Source organism: Pristis pectinata, chromosome 1 (genome assembly GCF_009764475.1).
Source record: "Pristis pectinata isolate sPriPec2 chromosome 1, sPriPec2.1.pri, whole genome shotgun sequence".
NCBI lineage: Eukaryota > Metazoa > Chordata > Chondrichthyes > Rhinopristiformes > Pristidae > Pristis > Pristis pectinata.
Genome location: NC_067405.1, coordinates 119,755,319 through 119,776,530, shown reverse-complemented (window position 1 = coordinate 119,776,530; position 21,212 = coordinate 119,755,319). Strand labels below are relative to the sequence as shown.

At 39.1% G+C, this 21,212-nt stretch overlaps 1 protein-coding gene across 1 annotated transcript in view; it reads right to left on the bottom strand.

The window, feature by feature from the left end:
- Positions 1-21,212, bottom strand: part of cdc42bpb (CDC42 binding protein kinase beta (DMPK-like)) — a 159,640-nt gene that overhangs the window by 41,811 nt on the left and 96,617 nt on the right. Inside the window, exons 6-11 of the mRNA XM_052013435.1 lie at positions 19,114-19,207; positions 16,672-16,872; positions 15,982-16,230; positions 14,196-14,275; positions 6,257-6,423; positions 5,796-5,915 (exon numbers count right to left, since the gene is read on the bottom strand). Coding sequence (XP_051869395.1) covers positions 5,796-5,915; positions 6,257-6,423; positions 14,196-14,275; positions 15,982-16,230; positions 16,672-16,872; positions 19,114-19,207 — 911 coding nt within the window. The remainder of the gene's footprint in view (positions 1-5,795; positions 5,916-6,256; positions 6,424-14,195; positions 14,276-15,981; positions 16,231-16,671; positions 16,873-19,113; positions 19,208-21,212) is intronic.

The following is a 21,212-nucleotide window of genomic DNA, read 5'->3' as shown; positions in this document are numbered from 1 at the left end:
GGCTTCTAGTCCTGTGAGATTCTTGGGCCATCTTGCATGCACTGCTCTTTTGAGGTCTATCCACAGATTTTCGATGACGTTTAGGTCAGGGGACTGTGAGGGCCATGGCAAAACCTTCAGCTTGTGCCTCTTGAGGTAGTCCATTGTGGATTTTGAGGTGTGCTTAGGATCACTATCCTGTCGTAGAAGCCATCCTCTTTTCATCTTCAGCTTTTTTTTTTACAGACGGTGTGATGTTTACTTCCAGAATTTGCTGGTATTTAATTGAATTCATTCTTCCCTCTACCAGTGAAATGTTCCCCATGCCACTGGCTGCAACACAAGCCCAAAGCATGATCGATCCACCCCCGTGCTTAACAGTTGGAGAGGTGTTCTTTTCAAGAAATTCTGCACCCTTTTTTCTCCAAACATACCTTTGCTCATTGTGGCCAAAAAGTTCTATTTTAACTTCATCAGTCCACAGGACTTGTTTCCAAAATGCATCAGGCTTGTTTAGATGTTCCTTTGCAAACTTCTGACGCTGAATTTTGTGGTGAGGAAGCAGGAAAGGTTTTCTTCTGATGACTCTTCCATGAAGGTCATATTTGTGCAGGTGTCGCTGCACAGTAGAACAGTGCACCACCACTCCAGAGTCTGCTAAATCTTCCTGAAGGTCTTTTGCAGTCAAACAGGGGTTTTGATTTGCCTTTCTAGCAATCCTACGAGCAGTTCTCTAGGAAGGTTTTCTTGGTCTTCCAGACCTCAACTTGATCTCCACCGTTCCTGTTAACTGCCATTTCTTAATTACATTATGAACTGAGGAAACGTCTCCCTGAAAACGCTTTGCTATCTTCTTATAGCCTTCTCCTGCTTTGTGGGCATCATTTATTTTAATTTTCAGAGTGCTAGGCAGCTGCTTAGAGGAGCCCACGGCTGCTCATTGTTTGGACAAGGTTTGAGGAATCAGGGTATTTATAAAGCTTTGAAATTTGCATCACCTGGCCTTTCCTAACGATGACTGAACAAGCCATAGCCCTAACAAGCTAAAGAAGGTCTGAGACCTTGGTAAAAGTTATGAGAGCTCAAATCTCTTGGGGTGCCCAAACTTTTGCATGGTGCTCCTTTCCTTTTTTCACTCTAAAATCGTACAAAATAAAAATAATACACTAATCTTGCTTGAAATTTTGAAAAGAATGTTTCATCTTTAATGTTATGACTTTTGGAGATCAGTTCATCTTCTACTCACTTAACTATTCACAGTAACAGAAATTTTGACCAGGGGTGCACAAACTTTTGCATGCCACTGTATATCAAGTTCAAGAGTAAATGCAGTCCAACTTTGTCACATTTTTTTAATCATATAATTACAAATTAAGACAGCAGTGATCAGCGAAAAATGCGAATTCACACTATCATTTTCCAGTTGAGAATCCAAACCAGCTCTAAAATATGCCTTCAAAGTGGCTAACCACACAAATTGAAACCAATTTTCATTTAATGTGATCACCACTGATCAGCCAGCTCACTGGATAAATTCCTCAACCTATGCAAAACACTGTTGTGAAAAGTTACTATTAGAAACTGTTTAACAAATAATACTCAGGTTTACACAAAAATTTAATGCCAGCAAAAAGGCATGCCACAGCTCTGAAGGCATTTGTGGAAATTGAGTTTAAAAAGTGGAAATCGTAAAATCTATTTCAGCACTGGGATCTTTAGACACTTCTAAATAAACATTTCTTAGGAATAACCTGATCAAATGTCAAATAATATCTGGTAATTCATTGAGGAAAGCATAAAGTTCATTATCTTGATAAGGGAATAGCTAAGGAACAAGAAACACAGATGAAACATACTCAAAAGGAATTGATGGCTCAATTTTTTCAATCACCATAATGCACCAAGATCTAGAGGGACTTTCCTCTGAAACCTTAATTGACAGCAGTTACAATAGCTGCAAAATGAACTCCAAAGTATACACAAACTTAATTTAAAATATAAGGCTGCATATTTTCCTCAAAAATAACAATTTTTACATAATCCAAGGCATAAACAACATTTCTTGTCAGCACTTCTGCTCCATCCGCCGCGACAGCCAGGATCTCCAGGTGGCCAGTCGCCTCAATTCAACTTCCCATTCCCATACTGACATGTCTATCCACAGCCTCCTCTACTACCACTTTGAGGCCTGATGCAGGTTGAAGGAACAACACCTCATATTCCGTCTTGGTAGTCTCCAACCTGACAGCATCAACATCAATTTATCTAACTTCCAGTAACCACTCCCCTCGGTTCCCCCCCCCCCACCCAGTTTTCCCTCATTCCCGTGGCCCCCTCACCCCTTCTCTTTCCCCTCCCCCACCCTCACAACCTGCCCCTATGGTTCCCCACCTTCTTCCCTTAATTCCATGGTCCAATGTCCTCTCCTATTGCATTCCCTCTTCTTCAGCCCTTTGCCTCTTTCCACCTATCACCTCCCAGCTTCTCACATCATTCCCTTTCATCTCCCTCCCCCACCCACCTATCTTCCCCCTCTCACCCAGACTCGCCTATCACCTGCCAGCTTGTGCTCCTCCCCCTCCCTTTTCATTCTGGCTTCTGCCCTTTTCGTTTCCAGTCCTGATGGAGGGTCTCAACCCAAAATGTTGACTGTTTATTTCCCTCCATGGATGCTGCCTGAGCTGCTGAGTTCCTCCAGCATTTTGTACGACTTTCTTGTCAGCTAGAATCCGATTTACCAATTACTCAGGAGGCTAAGATATGGCCAAAATAATAATCAATTCTTATTTGAAAGATAAAATTTAGCAAAGAACTTTAAATTGAACAAATATACAAAAGTATATACAAGAGATGCAAATATATACATTAACCAAATGCACTTGAACACAAGAGTATGCTTCATTTCAAGCACAAAAGATAAACTCCAGCCACTTTTAAAGTTAGCAGTTATCTTTCACTTATGCCTGAAATGAGTCTGTGCAGTCTTTAACCATAATGAACTTAACTCTCAACATGTTGGATAAAATTTGTCGACCATATTGGATATTTAAATTGATCTCATTAGTTAAATTAGAATAAAAAACTGCAAGAGCTGGAAATCTAAAGTAAAAACAGAAATTACTGAAAATACTCAGCAGGTCAGGCTGCATCCGTGGGAAGTGAAACAGAGTTAATGTTTCAGGTTGAAGACCCTTCAGCACAACTGGGAAGGAGAAATGAAGCTTGGGAGGGTCAGGGTGGGGTCTCTAATCGGGCAAAAGCAGGGTGACCATGGGGATAAGCTGCAAACAAGGTTATCTGGTCAATGGGTGAATGGGAGCAGTTAGAGAGTGGGAACAGAGATATAAGAATGAAACAAAGAACATAGGAGTTGCAAAATGTAGAGGAGGACACGCCCAACAGGTCAAGATGGGCACATCCTTCCAATTCGAGAAAGAGAAAAATAACAACCTGAGCCACCATCACAGATGGATGACTGATACAGAGAGAGAAATCAAGTTAGCTAAAACTGTCTGTGTCAGTCATCTATTTATATTCTCACCCTCTTACTGTTCCAATTCACTCACTGACCAGATAACCTGGTTTCCAGCTCATCTCCATGGTCACCCCTCTGTTTTACCCTATCAGAGACGTCACCCTGGTTTTATTGTATCAGAGATGTCACCCCTTTCCCACCCTGACTGCAGCTTAATGAGCTCCTTTTCTCTCCTTCCCAGTTCTGACACAGGGTCTTTGACCTGAAATTTTAACTCTCATTACTTAAAAAGTTCCAACCCTGGAAATTAGTCTCTAATTCCAAATGGTTCCCTGTTCCTAAATAGCAATTTAGAAATAGAGCACAAAAGAAATAAAAGTTTCTTTTGTCCTTTGACTGAATATAATTGCCCAAAAACTAGTAAGGAATTAAAATTCTTATGTAACGAATTGTTCTGATTTAAAAGTACTACCTGAAATCATGCCTTTCAAAAGGGAACTGGATGCATACTTGAAAAGGATTTTTAAGGTCTGTGGGCATAGAGAGTGGAGCTATTTGGATAGCACTATCAAAGAGCCAGTGCAGACCAATGAGCCAAATGACTTCACATTGTAAAGTATAATTCTGAAGCTCAGTTTTCCTGATCACAACTAATCTAATCAGACTCATTTTCCTAAATGAAATATAATGTAGATTAGAGTTGACAGCATTTGAAAGATTGGAAATGCACTAGTTTGGTAACAGGCCCAGGAGTGAATCATGACCTGAAGCTCATGAAGGGAACGATGACCATATATCTGAAATCTACTTATTTAAATAAATAAGTTGATGAATTTAATAGAGAAAATGCACAGCATCACCAGAGCTGAAAAAATGTTGGTTGCCCCATTATAAAATGTGGAGATTATCAAAATACAATCACTCAATTACTGGACTAATGATAGGATTACATGTAAAACCAACTATACTGAAGTTGGTTGATAAATGTAAAGCAGAATGGCCAACACAAGATTTAATAAGATTGACAGATAACTCGGAGTCACCAATAATAAAATGGGATAGTCAAATAAATAGGAAACTAAGAATTAATGCAAAATGAGTCACAGCATGAGCCATTAACAATAGCACAGATAGAGGGCATTTAAGAGCAAAACCAATGATAATGGACATGACTCTGATGGGAATCGCTGAGGGCAGTATCCGGGAATTAATGATGAATCACTGAGGGACTGTGTGACCATCAACGGGAAAAATCATAAGGCCATTAAAAATAAGTAATTTTTTTTTAAAAAAACTTTTTTTGAATGAAAAGACATTTAAAGTGACCAAAAAACTGATGCCCAGCTAGGCATACTAACTGAAATCAAGAGTGTCCAACCAGAATTGGCAACCCAAGGTGAAAGGCAAGATTACACCAATTTATTAGAAGTGCACAGTACCTTACTGAAGGCTTTGAGAGGATTAAGACAATGGTGAATGATTTATCAGTGTGGCTAAGAGTAAAGTTCGGGAGGAATGTAGCATGGACAAGGCAACTGAACAGCTGTGGTGGAAAAACAAGAATCACATTGAGGATCAATGACAAAACCAATTTTTCAGGATGATCTAAAATTAATACAGAATATATTGACTTAAAGGGAAAAGTATTAATCTGTTGTGTGCTATTACCTTTTTTTATATTCATTCAAGGGATGTGGGCTTTGCAGGCTGAGCCAACATTTAATTGCCCACCCCTAGTTGCCCTTTAGAAGGTGGTGGTGAGCTACTTTCTTGAACCACTACAGTCCTTGAGGTATTAGGGAGAGCTGTTAGGAGGAGAGTTCCAGGATTTTGACCCAGCAATGGTGAAGGAACAGCAAAATATTTCCAAGTCAGGGTGGTGTGTGGCTTTGAAGGCAACCTCCAGGTGGTAGTATTTCCCATGCTTTGCTGCCCTTGTTCTTATGGCTGATAGAGGTCGTGAGTTTGGAAGGTGCTGCCTAAGGAGTTTTGGTGAGTTGTACCCTGGAGATGGTACAAACTTCTGCTACTGTGTGTTCGTTGGTGGTCGAGTGGTTGATGGTTGTGGATAGGATGCCTATCAAACAGGCTGCTATGTCCTGTATGATGTTGAGCTTCTTAAGCTGTTGAAGCTGCACTTATCCAGGCAAGTTGAAAGTATTCCATCGCACTCCTGATGAGTCTTGCAGATGGTGGACAGGCTTTGGGGAGTTAGAAGGCGAGGTACTCACTGCAGGGTTACTAACTTCTAGCCTGCTCTTGAACTGGAGGAACAAATAAATCTACCAAGAAGCTATGATATGAATTTCAGAATGTGAAATATCAACATATAAAAATATACCTGCTAACTGCTTTCTCAGTTTTTCCATTTCCTCATTTAACTTCTTAATTTCTTTATCTCTGCTGATGGTTCCCATTCCACGTGTTGAACTATTAAGTGACTGTGCCGCTTGTGCAGATTCTAAGAGTCCAAGAATATGAAATTTAATCAGCAATTAAAAAGAGTGAACACAGCAAATCAACAGCAATCTCATTATGAAGTTTACGAAAAAAATATAAATAATGGAAATCTGCATTAAATATAAAATGCTGTAAATAAACAATGTAAATTAACAAAAAAATCTTCTAGGATAAGCACTCTCCTTTTGAACTGAAATCTAATCTTTCTGCTTTCTCTTTGAAGCTTGTTATTAAGTTTCAGTTCTGACAATGTATACACACCCAAAACATTTATTTTTTCTTTACAGATTGGTTTGCTATGAGCTTTCATGTTTTTAAATCTCACTTAAATTTCAAAGTTACCTTGCAGTTTCCTAGTTAGTTCCAGTTTTTCTTGTTCAAGCCTGTGGATTCGCCTCTCATAAGCCTCAATTTGTAAACTGTTTTCCAAGTCTATCCGTACATCTGCATCTCTGTCAATCGATTCTGATTGCATGCCTATTTTCAAAGAAGTTCTATCTGACAAAGGACTGAAACAGCAAATCACATTATACTCACTTTTCTAATTAGACAACTTGATTGCACATTAATTCACTATTTATTGGAAACTGTCAGAGAGATATACTTTGCATTCAGCATTTTTTTTTGCTTTTTCAGTACACCACAAATCACTGTCTTTTAAGGTGGTCACTGTTATACATACAAAATCCCATAAAATGGCAAGTGATCAGATATCTATTGCAGAGAGGTTGTTTTGAGGGATATATACTAGCCGAGTCATTGGGAGAATGCCCACATTCTTTACCGTAGCTGCAATGGAACTTTCACATGCACTTGAGGAGCCAGAACAGAGTCTTAATGCCTCATTGAAGCAGCAGCATGTTGCAGGTGCAATATTCTCTCAGTAATGCACTGCAGTATCAATCTAGATTATGAGTTCAAATCTCTAGATAGGGTGGAACACAGTACCCCATTGAAATCCCAGCTATAATCAACTTAGTGAGCACAGGATCAAACCTGGATCTTCCTAGTTTCCTGACTTAGTTCAGGTGCAGTATAACTGTTCTCACAATTAATAAAGGGAACTTTTTCAAGTCTGATGATTTGAGCAACATAACACATTCAAGACTCTGTCATTCTTTTGTTGCGCAGTTAACTATTAATTGAGGAGAGGGTATGTATGGTTGGAGAGATGTGGGTAAAGGCAGAGGACATGACAGAGGACTCATGGGCCAGACAAATTATTTTGGATTGTCAGGCAGTATTTGCTAAGCATAAACATGGCTGTGGCAGGATGCAAGGGGAGGTGTATCTGCAAGGTTCTGATCCAAAATCCCAGAGGCAATATGGATTTCCAAAACAGGCAGATGCAGAGAAAATTGTTCAAAGCTTGTTAGCACAGGGAATTCTGCGAAAAATAGTATCTAAGAATAATTCACCAGTATGTCCAGTCTGGAAACCTGATGGAAGTTGGAGACTCTCACCACAGACTGTCAGGAACAGAATAAAGTTACTCCTTTAACTGTAGCCACGAGTCAGTAAAATACAGTAGCAAAGTGGTTCACTGCATTGGACATAAGTAATGGATTTTCGTCTGTTCCTCTGGAAAGGGAGTGTCAATACAAATTTGCTTCCACTTGGAAAGGACAACAGTATACATAACTCTCCCTCCATTTTCCAGCAATGGTTGGCAAATAGGCTGTAAGTCTTTTCAGCTCCCCAGTGCCTCATTCAATATGTGGATGATCTGCTGTTACAGACAGAGACCCAGGAGGAGCACGACCAATTGTTGAAAGAGCTCCTGCAACTGTTACAGAGGTTGGGTTTAAAAGTTAACCCTAAAAAGGTTCAAATCATGAAACAGCAAGTCAGTTACTTGGGAGTAGTCATAACACCTGGGAGACGAAAAATTGATAAGTAACGTGTGGATGTAGTGGCAAACCTACCCATCCCCACCGACGAGCGAGGGCTGAGGTCGTTTCTGGATTTGGTGGGGTACTGTAGGGACCATATAGATGGCTTTGCCACTAAGGCATCCCCACTTATGGAACTCTTAAAAAAAGGTGTTCTGTGGGAACGGAAACCAGAACATACTAAGGCAGTAGCAGATCTTAAAACTAGTCTGGCAGAAGCATCTGCTCTTAAGGCCCCAAAACCTTCCGAGCTATCGTCTTTGGAATTCATTGCCACCAGTAACAGAATTTCAGCTGTGTTACTCCAGGAGACACATGGCCAACTAGAGCCAGTGGTGCATGCATCTTGAATGCTTCCTCCAGTAGAACAGGGATATACAACACGTGAACGACATCTGTTAGCAGTCTTTGGGCAGTTAACCATTTTGCTTATGTTGTAGGACTTAATCCACTAACCATTTTAAAAGAACATATCCCAATTCAGCTTTTGCTGGATGGGCGTATTAAAGATGGGACAGTCGGTCAAAATAGAATAGCTCACTGGACATTGCTATTACAGGGTCATAATGTCATGGTTAAGAGTGAACAGCACAACCATTCTCGCTGACAATCTAACCTATCAAGGAGAACCCCACGAGTGGAAGGTGACAATAGCACAGGAACAGAAGGGACCATTCATTCCCATCTTAATGGGAAACACAATGATGCTGGAGGAACTCAGCACGCCAGGCAGCATCCGTGGAGAAAAGCAGGCGGTCAACGTTTCGGGTCAGTAGCCCTCTTCAGGACTGAAGATGGGAAAAGGGGAAGCCCAATATATAGCAGGGAAAAGCAGAGCAGTGATAGGTAGACAAAAGAGGGGAGGCGGGGGTGGGCACAGGATGATGAGAGGTAGATGCAAGTAAGAGATAGTGATAGGCAGGTGGGGGGGAGGTGGGGAGAGCAGATCCACCAGGGCATGGGTCAAAGGGAAGGAGAGAGAGGAAGAAAAATGGGGAAAAAAAGGGGCGGGGGGGGCAGGGATTCCCATCTTAAAATCAGGAGAAGGGAATAAACTCATGCAGCTGAAAGATTTGTCTGTAACCTTTACCATCAGCACCCTTGTTGAAGTATATATATTTGAGAAGGTGAGAGCAAACATTTATGGAATAAAAAAGGGTGAAAGGTCACCTAAAAACATCCCCAGAAGGGAACGGAAAGGCAGATAAGTTAGCCAAACCAGGAGCGAGATGTGGGATGGAATGAAGTCCGGATCTAAAGGGGATGATGACACAGAAGCTAACAAAGAGTATACCTATAGACTTAGTCCAGGTACAGAAACAGCATCACGAATTAGCAAAGGTACAGAGGGGAGAGAAATCGGAAGAATATGGGAAATATCCAGGAATACAGGTACGGGATGGGATTGTATTTTATAATGACAGATTTGTGGTGCCAGAAGGTGAAAGGAATCAGATGTATTCGTACCATGACATTTATGGGCATCAAGGAGTGGACAGAACTACTGAACAGTTGAAGAATGTGTGTTGGTCGCCAAGAATGCAAGGAGATGTAGAATATTATTGTACGAATTGTTTGATTTGTGCTCAGTATAATCCAGATAGATTGGCTAGGAAAGCAGTTTTAAGGCACACTCGCCCAGCAGAAGGGCCATGGATTAATTTGCAGATTGATTCTGTGGGACCTTTACCCTCATCTCTTGGTGGATTGAAATATATCCTGGTGATAGTGGATACTTTCACCAAGTGGATTAAGGCATTCCCAACTAGAGTTAACACTGCTAAGGTTACAGCCAGAATTCTCTTTGAGAAGGTTTTTACCTGTTAGGGATTACCAAGGAGTCTAGAATCAGATCAAGGCTCTCATTTCACCACACAGGTGATGCAAGATCTGATGAAACTGTTTGGGGTGAAAGAATTTCCACATCCATTATCAACCCCAATCCTGAGGGACTGTTGAACAGATGAATAGGACTTTAAAGATTATGTTAGATAAAATGGTCAAACAGCACAGGACCACGTGGGTCACTGTCTTACCATATGTCCTTATGAAAATTCATAACTCCATGGCTTCCTCTACTAAGTTTACAGCTTTTAAGCTAATGACCGGAAGAGAAATGAGAGTTAGAATTCTTCGTTGGCTGGATTTGTCTGAGCCTGAGTATGATGGTATTTTAAAGGACAAATGGGTACAACAATCGATAAACACCATTAAGGAAGCCCATTATGTCACAGCCCATAATATGGGACGAAAGAAGCAGCACAGTAAGGCTTATTTTGATGTGCAAACAAAATCTAGGGAGTTGTAAATAGGGCAGAAGATTATGATCGCTGTACATCAGCCAGGCCCCTTTACATCTCCAAGATTTGTAAGGCCATGTGACATTATTGACAGAGTCAGTCTATCAGCATACTGAGTCCAAATTGCTCCCGACAAGTTGGGTTGGTATCATATTAACCAACTTAAACTCTTTGGAGAAAGTCAATGCCCTTTTGTAGCTGAGGTACACAAAACACACTGTCAATGGGAGGCTCTGGACTGGGATGATGATGCTCTTAGTTTTGTTTTTCAGCCAAATGGAAGTAATGAGGATGAAGGAGCTAGTGCTTCCCCATTAAGCTAGGCGGCCACTTCCCGTTTTTACCCAGAGGCTAAAAAGGGGGAGTTAAAGCTAGGCAATTGCCACAAGCAGTGGAAGCAGAGACAATGGGAAAGAGGCAGATGGGAGAATGTGTTCCTTGCCAGATCTTGTGGGAATAAAGCAGGAGATGGAAGAGTTAAATTTAGGAAATACATCAGAAATATCAGATGCTTGAATAAGTACAGGAACTGCTCTTGGTATTCCTTTCCAGGTATTCGAAAATGATCAGGGTTGGAATACTATTGCTGAGTGGCCTGATAACAGTCAAAGATTCTCCTAAAGATTACATGTTGACCAACACAGTGTACTACTGGCCAATTGAATATTCACCTGGACAAATGCAAAGATTGAAGATGAGGGTGGTTACGGATGAACTATCCACAATATTCACAAAAGAGTCTGTTTGGATTCCATCAGATGTCATGGTAATAACTGACTGTGTGGATGGGGGAGATGAAATGGTTGTACAAATTAATGAAGAAGTTAAACAAAATTTTGCAAGAGGTTTGAGGATAATCGGGATCAGGTAACGGTAATAAGGGGAAAGGATGGTAGTGTTAGGATAACTGTAGGGAGTCACTTTTTTTATGGGTCCTGCTTCAGTCAGCAAAGGGCTTATTACTTAAATACAACTTCACTGTGAGTGTAACGTTGACATGAATACAAGACAATGAATTAGCACATCACCCTGGCAACTCCATTCCAGTTACTTTGTTGCCCCGAGACCTTCCCCCTGCCCCTAGTCCAACAGTAGGGTTGACAACTGATACCACAACCATTACAGTACCAACAGTACTAGTCTTTGTTGTGTGATGAGGTCCAGAAAGATACAAAAGGGACAATTACCCAAACCGGTTGTGAAACCATCCATTCACCTCAGTATATAATGCATTTTCCTAAGCATCTTTTGATGGCAACTTAAACAACTTAGATGCTTGTGTGTGATAAGCCATTCCAAATTTTGTCCATAATGATTATTTTTTGACATTATACAATAATTGTAATTTTTATTAATAATAAGCACCTATTATACTTATCAGTATTACATGTACTAACTTGTGATATAAATTATGAATACTTCATAATGATTTTTCCTCCATGTCTTTTGTACTTTCATAACCATTTTGATTTAACACTGTTTGCTGCAATGCTAATTGCATTTTGTTTTATATAATGAAGTTTTCATTATGTGGAAGAATGCATCTGCTTGTTGCTCTGTTTCATAGATATTGACCAATGACTGCATGGGAACTTTCAGAATTCACATTGTATTAACTAACCTTCATTGACAGTTGTTATTTCAAACATAATTTGTTTCAATATCTAGGTAGCACATTAATAATGCTTTACTAATTTTTTTTATTATATCAACATTAGTTAGTGTACTCCTGAAGGCTGGTGTTCCTTTTGGCCTTGTATTCACCGAAACCTCTCTTAAATTAATGTGATCTCTAGAATTTTCTGTGGATCAAAAAGGGGGCAGATGTTGGCCTGAAGAAATTAAAAATCCATGGAACAGTTAGCTGAAACAAGTCAAGGACAGTGGACAAAACAAATGCCTAAGCTCTCGCCAGGCGGCGGAAGAAGTGGAGGCCGTTGTTTTCTAAATTAACTCTTTCTGAATTGAAGTGATCAAAAGTGGACATAATGAAGGCCCTACCAATAATCTGCCAATCAGAGATCATTTCCAAATCAGAAGTTATTTGTGGGATGCTCTCTGATAAGGCAGAAGAATCAACACAGGCTTATAAGAGTAGTCTGTGTCCGTGAACTGGAATGGCCTGAGCCCAGAGTCTGCCTTGAACTGGCTAAAATCAGTGTGAAATAGCCTGATCCAGCAAAAAAAAGCAAAGGAATGACATCGGAGGCATGTCCTTGTTTGGGAGAAGAGCAGTGAGGTGGTGCCACCTGTAGCCTTGGGCCAGAGCCAATAAGGGGTGGACACAGGATGGCCCGATGAATCTGAGCCAACAGAATTGAAGTAGCAGGACTGATGAGGGAAAAGAATAATAATGAAGGTTTTTGGAGGTAGAGCAGCGAGAACTCAGGAGACTAACAAGCGAGAACTCTGGAGACTAACAAGCGAGAACTCCGAGGAGACCAATTATTGGAAGGAAGACCCCCATGTCAGGGGCAGGAAGAAGAAAGGTCATTCGTTGGGCCATCAGAAGATCCCCAATTTTGATGTTGCAAGAGAAGTAGTTTGGGTGAGAACTGGTCCAAAAGGAACAATAGCATTTAGGAATTGTTGACCCAGGGTCAACAACTTGCATGGATATTTGCATTTGATCTAATAAAGTTGATGCAGTAAAGTTGCGAGTTTGAATTAATTAGGATTTGTATGGTCATTTACCTAACCTAAGTTAGTTGGCCAAGGTATGGGTCAACAACTGTAATTGACATTATCTGAGAGGGAAGAAAAATTACATACATTCCTGAACTTCACTGCAGTCCCTACCATGCAGGCAAAGTTACATTCAAATGATATAATTACTTAGGTGAAAGTACATAAAAAGTAACATAGCTGATGGTTGAAAGGCAAGCTGCAAAAGGGGCACAAAGAATTTGGAAAGGAATAAAGACAGGTTAAGTGAGCAATCAAGAAAGTGGTTGTTGGGAGTAAAATGGAGCAAAATGTGATTTTGGTGATTATTTGTTTTGGTGAGAAGAGAACTGAAACAGATGAATAAATTCATATTGAGAAGTCTAAAACTAGATGGAGGGCAAAGTGTCTGAAAAAATGTTGGTCAGTAATGACTTGATGAGGGAAAATATCTTTATTCAGACAGTTGTAAATCATTAAAAATCACAAAGAGCCTGGAAATGGATAGAGATAGGTTAAGTGAATGACCAAGAAATTGGCAGATGGAGTATAATATGAGAAAATGTAAGATTATCCACTTTGGAAGGAAGAATGAAAAAGAAATTTCTTACTTAAATAGAGAGATAACAAAATGTTGTCATACAAAGAGTCTAGGAATTTTAGTGCATGAAACAGAAATGTTCAGCAGGGAGTACAGCAAGTAATTAGGAAAGTTAAAGGAATGTTAATTCCTAGAATGAGGGTTGGTGTATAATGAGAGATTGGGCCTATACTTATCGCAGTTTAGAAGAATGAGAGGTGTTCTTATTGAAACATATAAAATTCTGAGAGGGTTTGCCAGGGTGGATGCTGAGAGGATGTTTCTGCTATTGGGGGTATCCAGAACTGTAAAACAGTGGAACTCCCTACTCCAGAGGACTTGGACTAAGGATTTCTAGACACTAAACAAATTAAGGGATTTGTGGATTAAGTACAAGACCAGTCATCATTTTACAGTATGGCAAAGTAAGCCAAAGGGGCCGTATGGTCTGCTCCTATACATTCTTTAGCTCTCACCACCTTTGTCAAGCAATCTCATGTTTGAAGTAGAGCCACTTGGATGAGATACTGTTATGAGCTAGGAATTCCCAGAATTCTAACCAAGGTAAAAGTCACTTTCTTTCAAAAGCAAATTGGTAAATAAAGCTACAAAACACTTTATCCCGAACTAACAAATTAAAAAAGCCATGCTAATAAAAAAGTAGTAAGCTGCCTTAAACCTCCTAAGTAATTTATACAGCATAAATTAGGGTCAAAATAATGTGTATGTCACATAAATGTTTTGGAGAAAGCAAAGAATACCGTTATGTCACTAAACATAGTATCATCCATCTTTTATAACGGTGCAAATGAACAACATATCCAACATTTACAAAAACGTTCTACCTGGTGGTGGTAAATGTGAAGCCAACAAAAGGCAGATGCAGTCCAGAAAAAGCAGTGTGAGTGGCTGGAGGCACCAATTCCTAGAACAACAGAAAGCATTTATCAGTACAAATAGAGGATTACACTTAATCCAATAAATTGTCAGAATGCCAACTTAATTTCAATTTCTCAGTGTTATACAAAAGCAAAACGCTATGTTGATATGGAGAGAGAAACGTAACATTTCAAATGATTTCATCAGAACAGAGCTAGAGAAAGATCCTCAATCTTTTTCAGTTTTTTTCCCTCTGAAGGTGCTGCCTGTCCTGCTGAATATTTGCAGCACTTAATATTTCTATTTCTCAACACTAGGTATTAGACAGCAAAACTAATTAAGAGTAGAGATAAAAATTGACAAACAATTGAGTTTTTCTTCATAAGGCCTGTTAACAGAACAATTGCTGAAGGGCAGACCTATTCATCATTTCAGGCACAGATCAGTCCCATTGTATAGGGAAAGCAATAACTAAGCAAATTGCTAATAAACAGATGTTGGCTAAACCTCTCTACACCTATGCCCAACATGCTCAAAAAATTCTTTACAAACTGAGGAAAACCAACTTTTAAGTTTGCAAGTATTCTAATTCCCAGAATAGTTTTTAAACCATCAATCCAGAAGAATGGTGCAATTCATGTGAAATAGAACTTGTACTGACCAGGAATAATGATGAATTCACAAAATGGTGTGAATACAAAAGAAATCAGTCTTTGCTCATTGGGCACAGGGTCAGCACAGTGGCACAACATTTGCACACGAGTGGCACAGTGCTGCAGCTAGTAGAACCACTATCTCACAGTGCCAAAGACCTGGGTTCAATCCTGACCTTGGATTCTGTCTGTCTAGAGTTTGCACATTCTTCCTGTGACCGCTTAGGTTTCTTCCAGGTGCTCAGTTTTCCTCTCATATCCAAAAGATGTGCGTGTTTGTAAGTTAACTGGCTACTGTAAGTTGCCCCAAGCATGTAAGTGAGTGGTCGAAACTCGGGGGAGTTGAAGAGAATGTGGGGAGAATGAAAAATGTGATTAATGTGGGATTAACGTAATATGGGCGGTTGATGGTCAGTGCAGACTCGATGGGCTGAAAGACCTATTCCTGTGCTGTACCTCTCTATGACTCAATTCATGTATCTAGAAGTTATTGTCCCCTTCCTTTCCCTCATATTACAGAACGTTACGAGAACTAATCCATCACAAGTGTTGGCTACTCTGTGTAAAGTCTCAACTTTTCCTTTTGTCTATTTGAATCTGCATCTCCTTATGTAATACAAATTCAAGCTAATGTCACCCAAGACAATTAGGAGTACAAGGTCCTGCAAAATTATTCACTTCTCTGACAAAAAGGAAAATAGGTTTATTATAAGACTTAGAAACGGTCCATTTGCTGGAAAGATTAAGAAGTCTTGATCCTGAGAATTTTAAGGTAACTTGTTTCAAAGGGATTTGCTGAGGGGACTGAAGGCAAATCTCCACATTACCTCATGACCAGTGAGAAAAATTTGGTCTCTGGCTATGGAAATTGACTACCCTCTAGATCAACTAATTTTGACTGTATTTTCTGTTCTCAAGAACAAGTTCATTAGTTAGAAATTTCAAGGCTGTCTCATAATCCTGAATAAACCTAGGAATTCTACAAAATAACAAGTACTAGAAAGAATCAGATGTAAAACTCATCTCTAGACAAATCCTGTCACTGGCTGGTGTATGTCAAAAGTTAAATGTGGTATTCCACAAAAACTGAAATACTAACTGGATTTTTGAGAATATCATCATCTACGTCAAAGTTTGAAGTGTCGGTTGGACTGCTGACTTCAGGAATATAAGGTGCTTCAATATTTCTAATATTGTCCCAATCGATCCCTTTGAAAAATGAATGTTTTTTGAAATCTTCCATTCCATTTTTTCCAATTCGATGTTCTCTACTACAGATCAACCGCTGTATCAAATCCTTGGCTTCATCAGATACATCAGTGATATGAGATGGAAATTGGAATCGCTCCTGTCAAACAAAATATAGTCAGAATGCTACTTAAAGTATCGTACCACGCAAGCAGAACAATGATGCCATTTCTGTATAAAGGACAGAGTGGCTTGAAATTTTTTAAAAACAGATATCCTGAAATTAACAGATTCAAAATTTAACACTTTCCCCAAAATTATAATATTTTAATTTCATTTTTATCATAGTTAATTATGCACAATCATGATTGTTCACACACGTTGCAATAGACAATCCCAAACGCTACACTAGCGGAAGTAAAAAGAGCTTTGCCAAAATTGAAATTAAAACATATGGTAACCATTTAAACAGCTTGTCATACGCTACTGCAATACTGCTATTCTTCTTCTACAAAGAAGTGAATGCTGTAGTTCACTACACATTGTTTAATCATTACACAAGTTGTTTAAAATGTCAACCCAAAAAAAAAGTGGTCCTTACTTGGTGATTCATAATTTTCCCATATGTTTCCACCAATGACTCTGCATAAAATGGAGTTTCTCCAACAAGCATTTCATACATGCATACACCAAGTGACCACCAATCACATTCTGGTCCATACTTTCCCATTCCATCCTCCATTGCTTGCAAGATTTCTGGAGAGATGTAGTCAGGAGTACCAACTGCTACAGAAGATTGTACCTGAGCAGAAGAATTGTGGAAGTACATTGAAACCTGCACAGCTTGTGCATGCTTTACTCCGATAAACAATACATGCAACAAAACGTGTACAAAAAGTCAGATTTATGGTTTAAAGATTTATGTTCAAAGTCCCAAGGAAAGAAAACAAGTGTATAAAGACTCTTTGAAAATATAAAATGAATGCTTTAAATTTTAACTGCCATTGCTAAGTTTTGTTTGCACAATTACTGAAATGAGAACATAAGTATGAGGATTAAGCCATTTAGCCATTCGAGCTTGTTCCATTATTTATTAAGATCACGGCTGATCATTAAGATCACCTGCTTTCCCACATTATCCCCAAATCCTTCAATTTTCTTATTATTCAAATATATTTTGAATTCCGTCTTGAACGTGTTTAATAAAATGAGCACCTACAACTCTCAGGGTACAAAATTCTAAAGACTCACAACCCTTTAGTGAAGTCTCCTCATTTTAATTCTAAGTGAGCAACTCATTATTCTAAGACTGATCCCTTGTTCCAGACACCACATTCAGAGGAAAATTCTCCCTCATCTCCCCTGCCAAGCCACTTAAGAATGTTGCACGTTACGAGATCAGCTCTCAGCTTTCTAAATTCTAGCCTTAATAACTCCACCTCTCTTTATAGAACAATGCTTATCACAGTAATTAGTCCAATGAACCGCTGTTGCGTTGTTTCAAAAGCAAATATATCCTTTGTTGAGTAATAAACTCCAAGTGCATCTTCACCCTGGCCTTACATAACTGCAGTAAATTTTATTCACACATACTTCAAACCCCCTTTAATAAAGGCCAAAACATTATTGCTTTCCCAATTGCAGGCTTCAATTTGGATACAAAGTCATTAATGTACCTCTTGACACCAACTATTTCCCCACCTCTCACTTTTTAAACCCATTTTTGCTTTTTGATTTTCTTTCCAAAGTAGGTAATCTCCCTTTGCTCCATATTATATTACATTTGTAATATACCTGTCCATTCACTTAACCTACCCAGAATGCTTTGCAAAAGCAAAGCAGTGTGGACACTAGTAATACGAAATAAAAAAGCTGAAAATGCTGGAAGTATTCAACAGATCAGACTACGCTTGTGTTTTCATTTCAGATGCCTGACTTTTCATCAGATCTTTTTTGATGAACAGTCAACGACTTGAAACATTGTTTTGCCCTCAACGTGTTGCTTTATCAACTGGGCATTTCCAGCATTTTATTTTTATTTTAAACCCCTTTTCTAGTTCTTCGTATCCTCCTCACAATTTAATTCATCCATATTCTGAACCTTCAGCAAATTTGGATAAACCACAGTCAGTCCCCTCCTACACCACTAAAACAGACTGTAAATAGCCAACACCCAAGCACTGATCTATCCGGTATCCTACCAATTTCAGACTGCCACAAAAATACCTCCATTTTCCTTGCCTTTTTTCATGTTAAACAGTCTATGCTAATATAATGTTCCTAATCCCGTGAGCCTTAATTTAGCAGAATTTAAAGTTTCATTTAAAACTTAAGACATTGTTCCAGAATCATTCACATTCTTTCTCTTCATTCCATGCTTATCAAAATCTCAATCAGCTCAGCTTTCTCCAAAGTTGCTGATTTTCATCAGATTAGAAAAACTTTGAACTATATAAGATTTTGGAAGCTTCTTAATGCCGCTGCTTGGCAGACGTTAGCAGTAGGAAGTCTTGTTTACAACAAGATGGAACAAATTTTTAAATTTTGAGCTTCTAGCTGGAGACCACAAGAAATAAACAAATTAAGATTACTAACAAAAAGGATGTTAAAAATACTAGGAATTTACCAGAATTTACCGGACAACTTCTTGTTTTCTTTATACATTCCTTCAGAACATGACATGGTGTAAAATATTGCATGTTCTGTATATAAAGAACAATTTCCTGAATATTGTTCTTATACAGCTATTATTCAATACCGTGGGCGGCACGGTAGCGTAGCGGTTAGTGCGACGCTATTACAGCACCAGCGATCGGGGTTCGATTCCCGTCGCCGTCTGTAAGGAGTTTGTACGTTTTCCCGTGTCTACGTGGGTTTCCTCCGGGTGCTCCGGTTTCCTCCCACATTCCAAAGACGTACAGGTAGGTTAATATGGGTTTAAAATGGGCGGCACAGACTCATTGGGCCAGAAAGGCCTGTTACCACGCTGTAAATAAAATTCAAAACAAAATACCTAGAATACTCTGTAAGAAATAGTACTCACAGTGCCATCATTCATCAACTTCAGGCAGGAGCCAAAGTCGGCAAGACGTATATGTCCATTCATGTCCAGCAAAACATTATCAGGCTTTATATCCCTATACAAAAATGCAACTGTTAACCAAAAGTTCTTTTGGGAGAAGAGAATTCATACACCAAATAATTTTTATACTGATTATTCACCCAAAATATTAATTATGTCCTATTTATATCCACAAAAAAATAAGTATTTCATCTAGACAGATTAAAATGCAGTTTTACACACAATGAAAAAAGCAAGTGAAGCAGATAGCTGACAACAAAGGACAATGTCACAATACAGGAGATTCCTGCATTACGGGGTTTTGTGATCCTAGCAAACGGTCCGTATCGCGATTTTCTGTAACACGAAGCTGTTCTTGATTTCATATTTATTTACTTTTTTTTAAAACCCCCACATAAACTCTATTCTGTATCTCAAATTTTTGGGTTACGATTTGCAAATTCTTTAAGGCAAATTTCCATTATCCAAATAGCCTATAATCATTCAAGCCTATTATTCCATACTTCTTTCCCATACTGCTTTGAAGAGATAGCAGAGGGAATAGTACCTTCGCTGTCAGAGAAAGGTGAATTAAAGGAAGTGACATCCCTTGTCTTCTGTTTGAGTATTTCTTATTCTAGTTTAACCTGATAATGATGGAAAGCGGTGTACCCTTAGATGTAATCCAGACCAAAATTAGAACTGAGTGGCTTTGCAAAAATGTATCCCTTGCACAGCTAAAAATAATTTTGACTGGAAGATGGCTTAAATTATACTTTTGTTTTGCGTTATTAATTCTTCTAAGCAGCTCATTACCCTTCATATGTAGTGAATTAATTTGATGTGCAGTGGTAGCTGTTTCATAGGCAAAACTATTTATATTAGTTCTGCATATTCAAATAGCAAAACACAGGTCAAATAGGTTCTTGGGCCTTAAAAGTGTTTTACTAGCAATAAATGCTCAGGATATCAATTAGAAAGACAGTCTTTCTAATACCACTTTTGATTTATGAATAAAATTTTGCATTACTTCTGACTTTTACATGAAACAGTAAAACATCTTATACAAAGGTAGAAAGATTCCCAATTAGCATAGGTGTGAAAGATTACTGTTGGTACATTAACTGGGTGGCAGGATAATCAGGGAGTGCTAAAGGGCATGTGTGAAACAATAGGTTACAGGAAAATAGAGGAATGGATTTGATGAGATTGCTCTCTCGAAGTTGGCATGGACAATGGGCTGAATAGCCTTCGTCTATGTTGAAAAAAAATGAAATATATGGGCACACAGTTGAGCCACAATCTTATTAAATGGCAGACTCAAGGGCCCAAGTGTCCTTCTGCTGCTCCTAATTTGTATATTTGTGTGCTCATAACATGAGCAGCACAGTGGCACAGCAAGTAGAGATGAGTTCTACCCTGACCTCCAGTGCTGTTTGTGTGGAGTCTACATGTCCTCCTTGGGACCACATGGGTTTCCTCTGGATGCTCCAGCTTCCCCCCACATCCCAAGAATGTACGGGTTGATAGATTAATAGATCACTGTAACCTGCCGCTCGTGTGCAGGTAAGTGGTAGAATCTGGGGGGAATTGATGAAACGTGGGGAGAATTAGTGTAAAAATGGGGCTTGTTGGTCTTCGTGGATTCAATGGGTCAAAGGCTCTGTTTCCATTAGGTATCTCTCTGTGACTCAATATAAAAGGGGGAGAGGTAATGTGAATAAGAAATTTGTTTAGGGACAAAAAACAAAGGTCATGGTGATTGGTTGTCTTCCAAACCAGAGGAAGATGTGCAGTGTTGTTCCCTCAGGATTCATCACAAGACCACTGCTTTGCTTCATATAAATTAGTGAACCTGTAAACAGGCCACAACCTCAAAGTTTGCAGATGACACAAAACTTGAAAGAGTAGTAAACACTGAGAAGAATAATTATGGACTTTAAAGGGAAGGAAACTGTTTGGAAGAATAAGCACTCACATGCCTGATGAAACTTAACACACTGAATTATGATGATATACACTTTGGTAGGAACAGAAGTTTGGAAGGTTATGGGCCAAACGCTGGCAAAGAGGGCTAACTT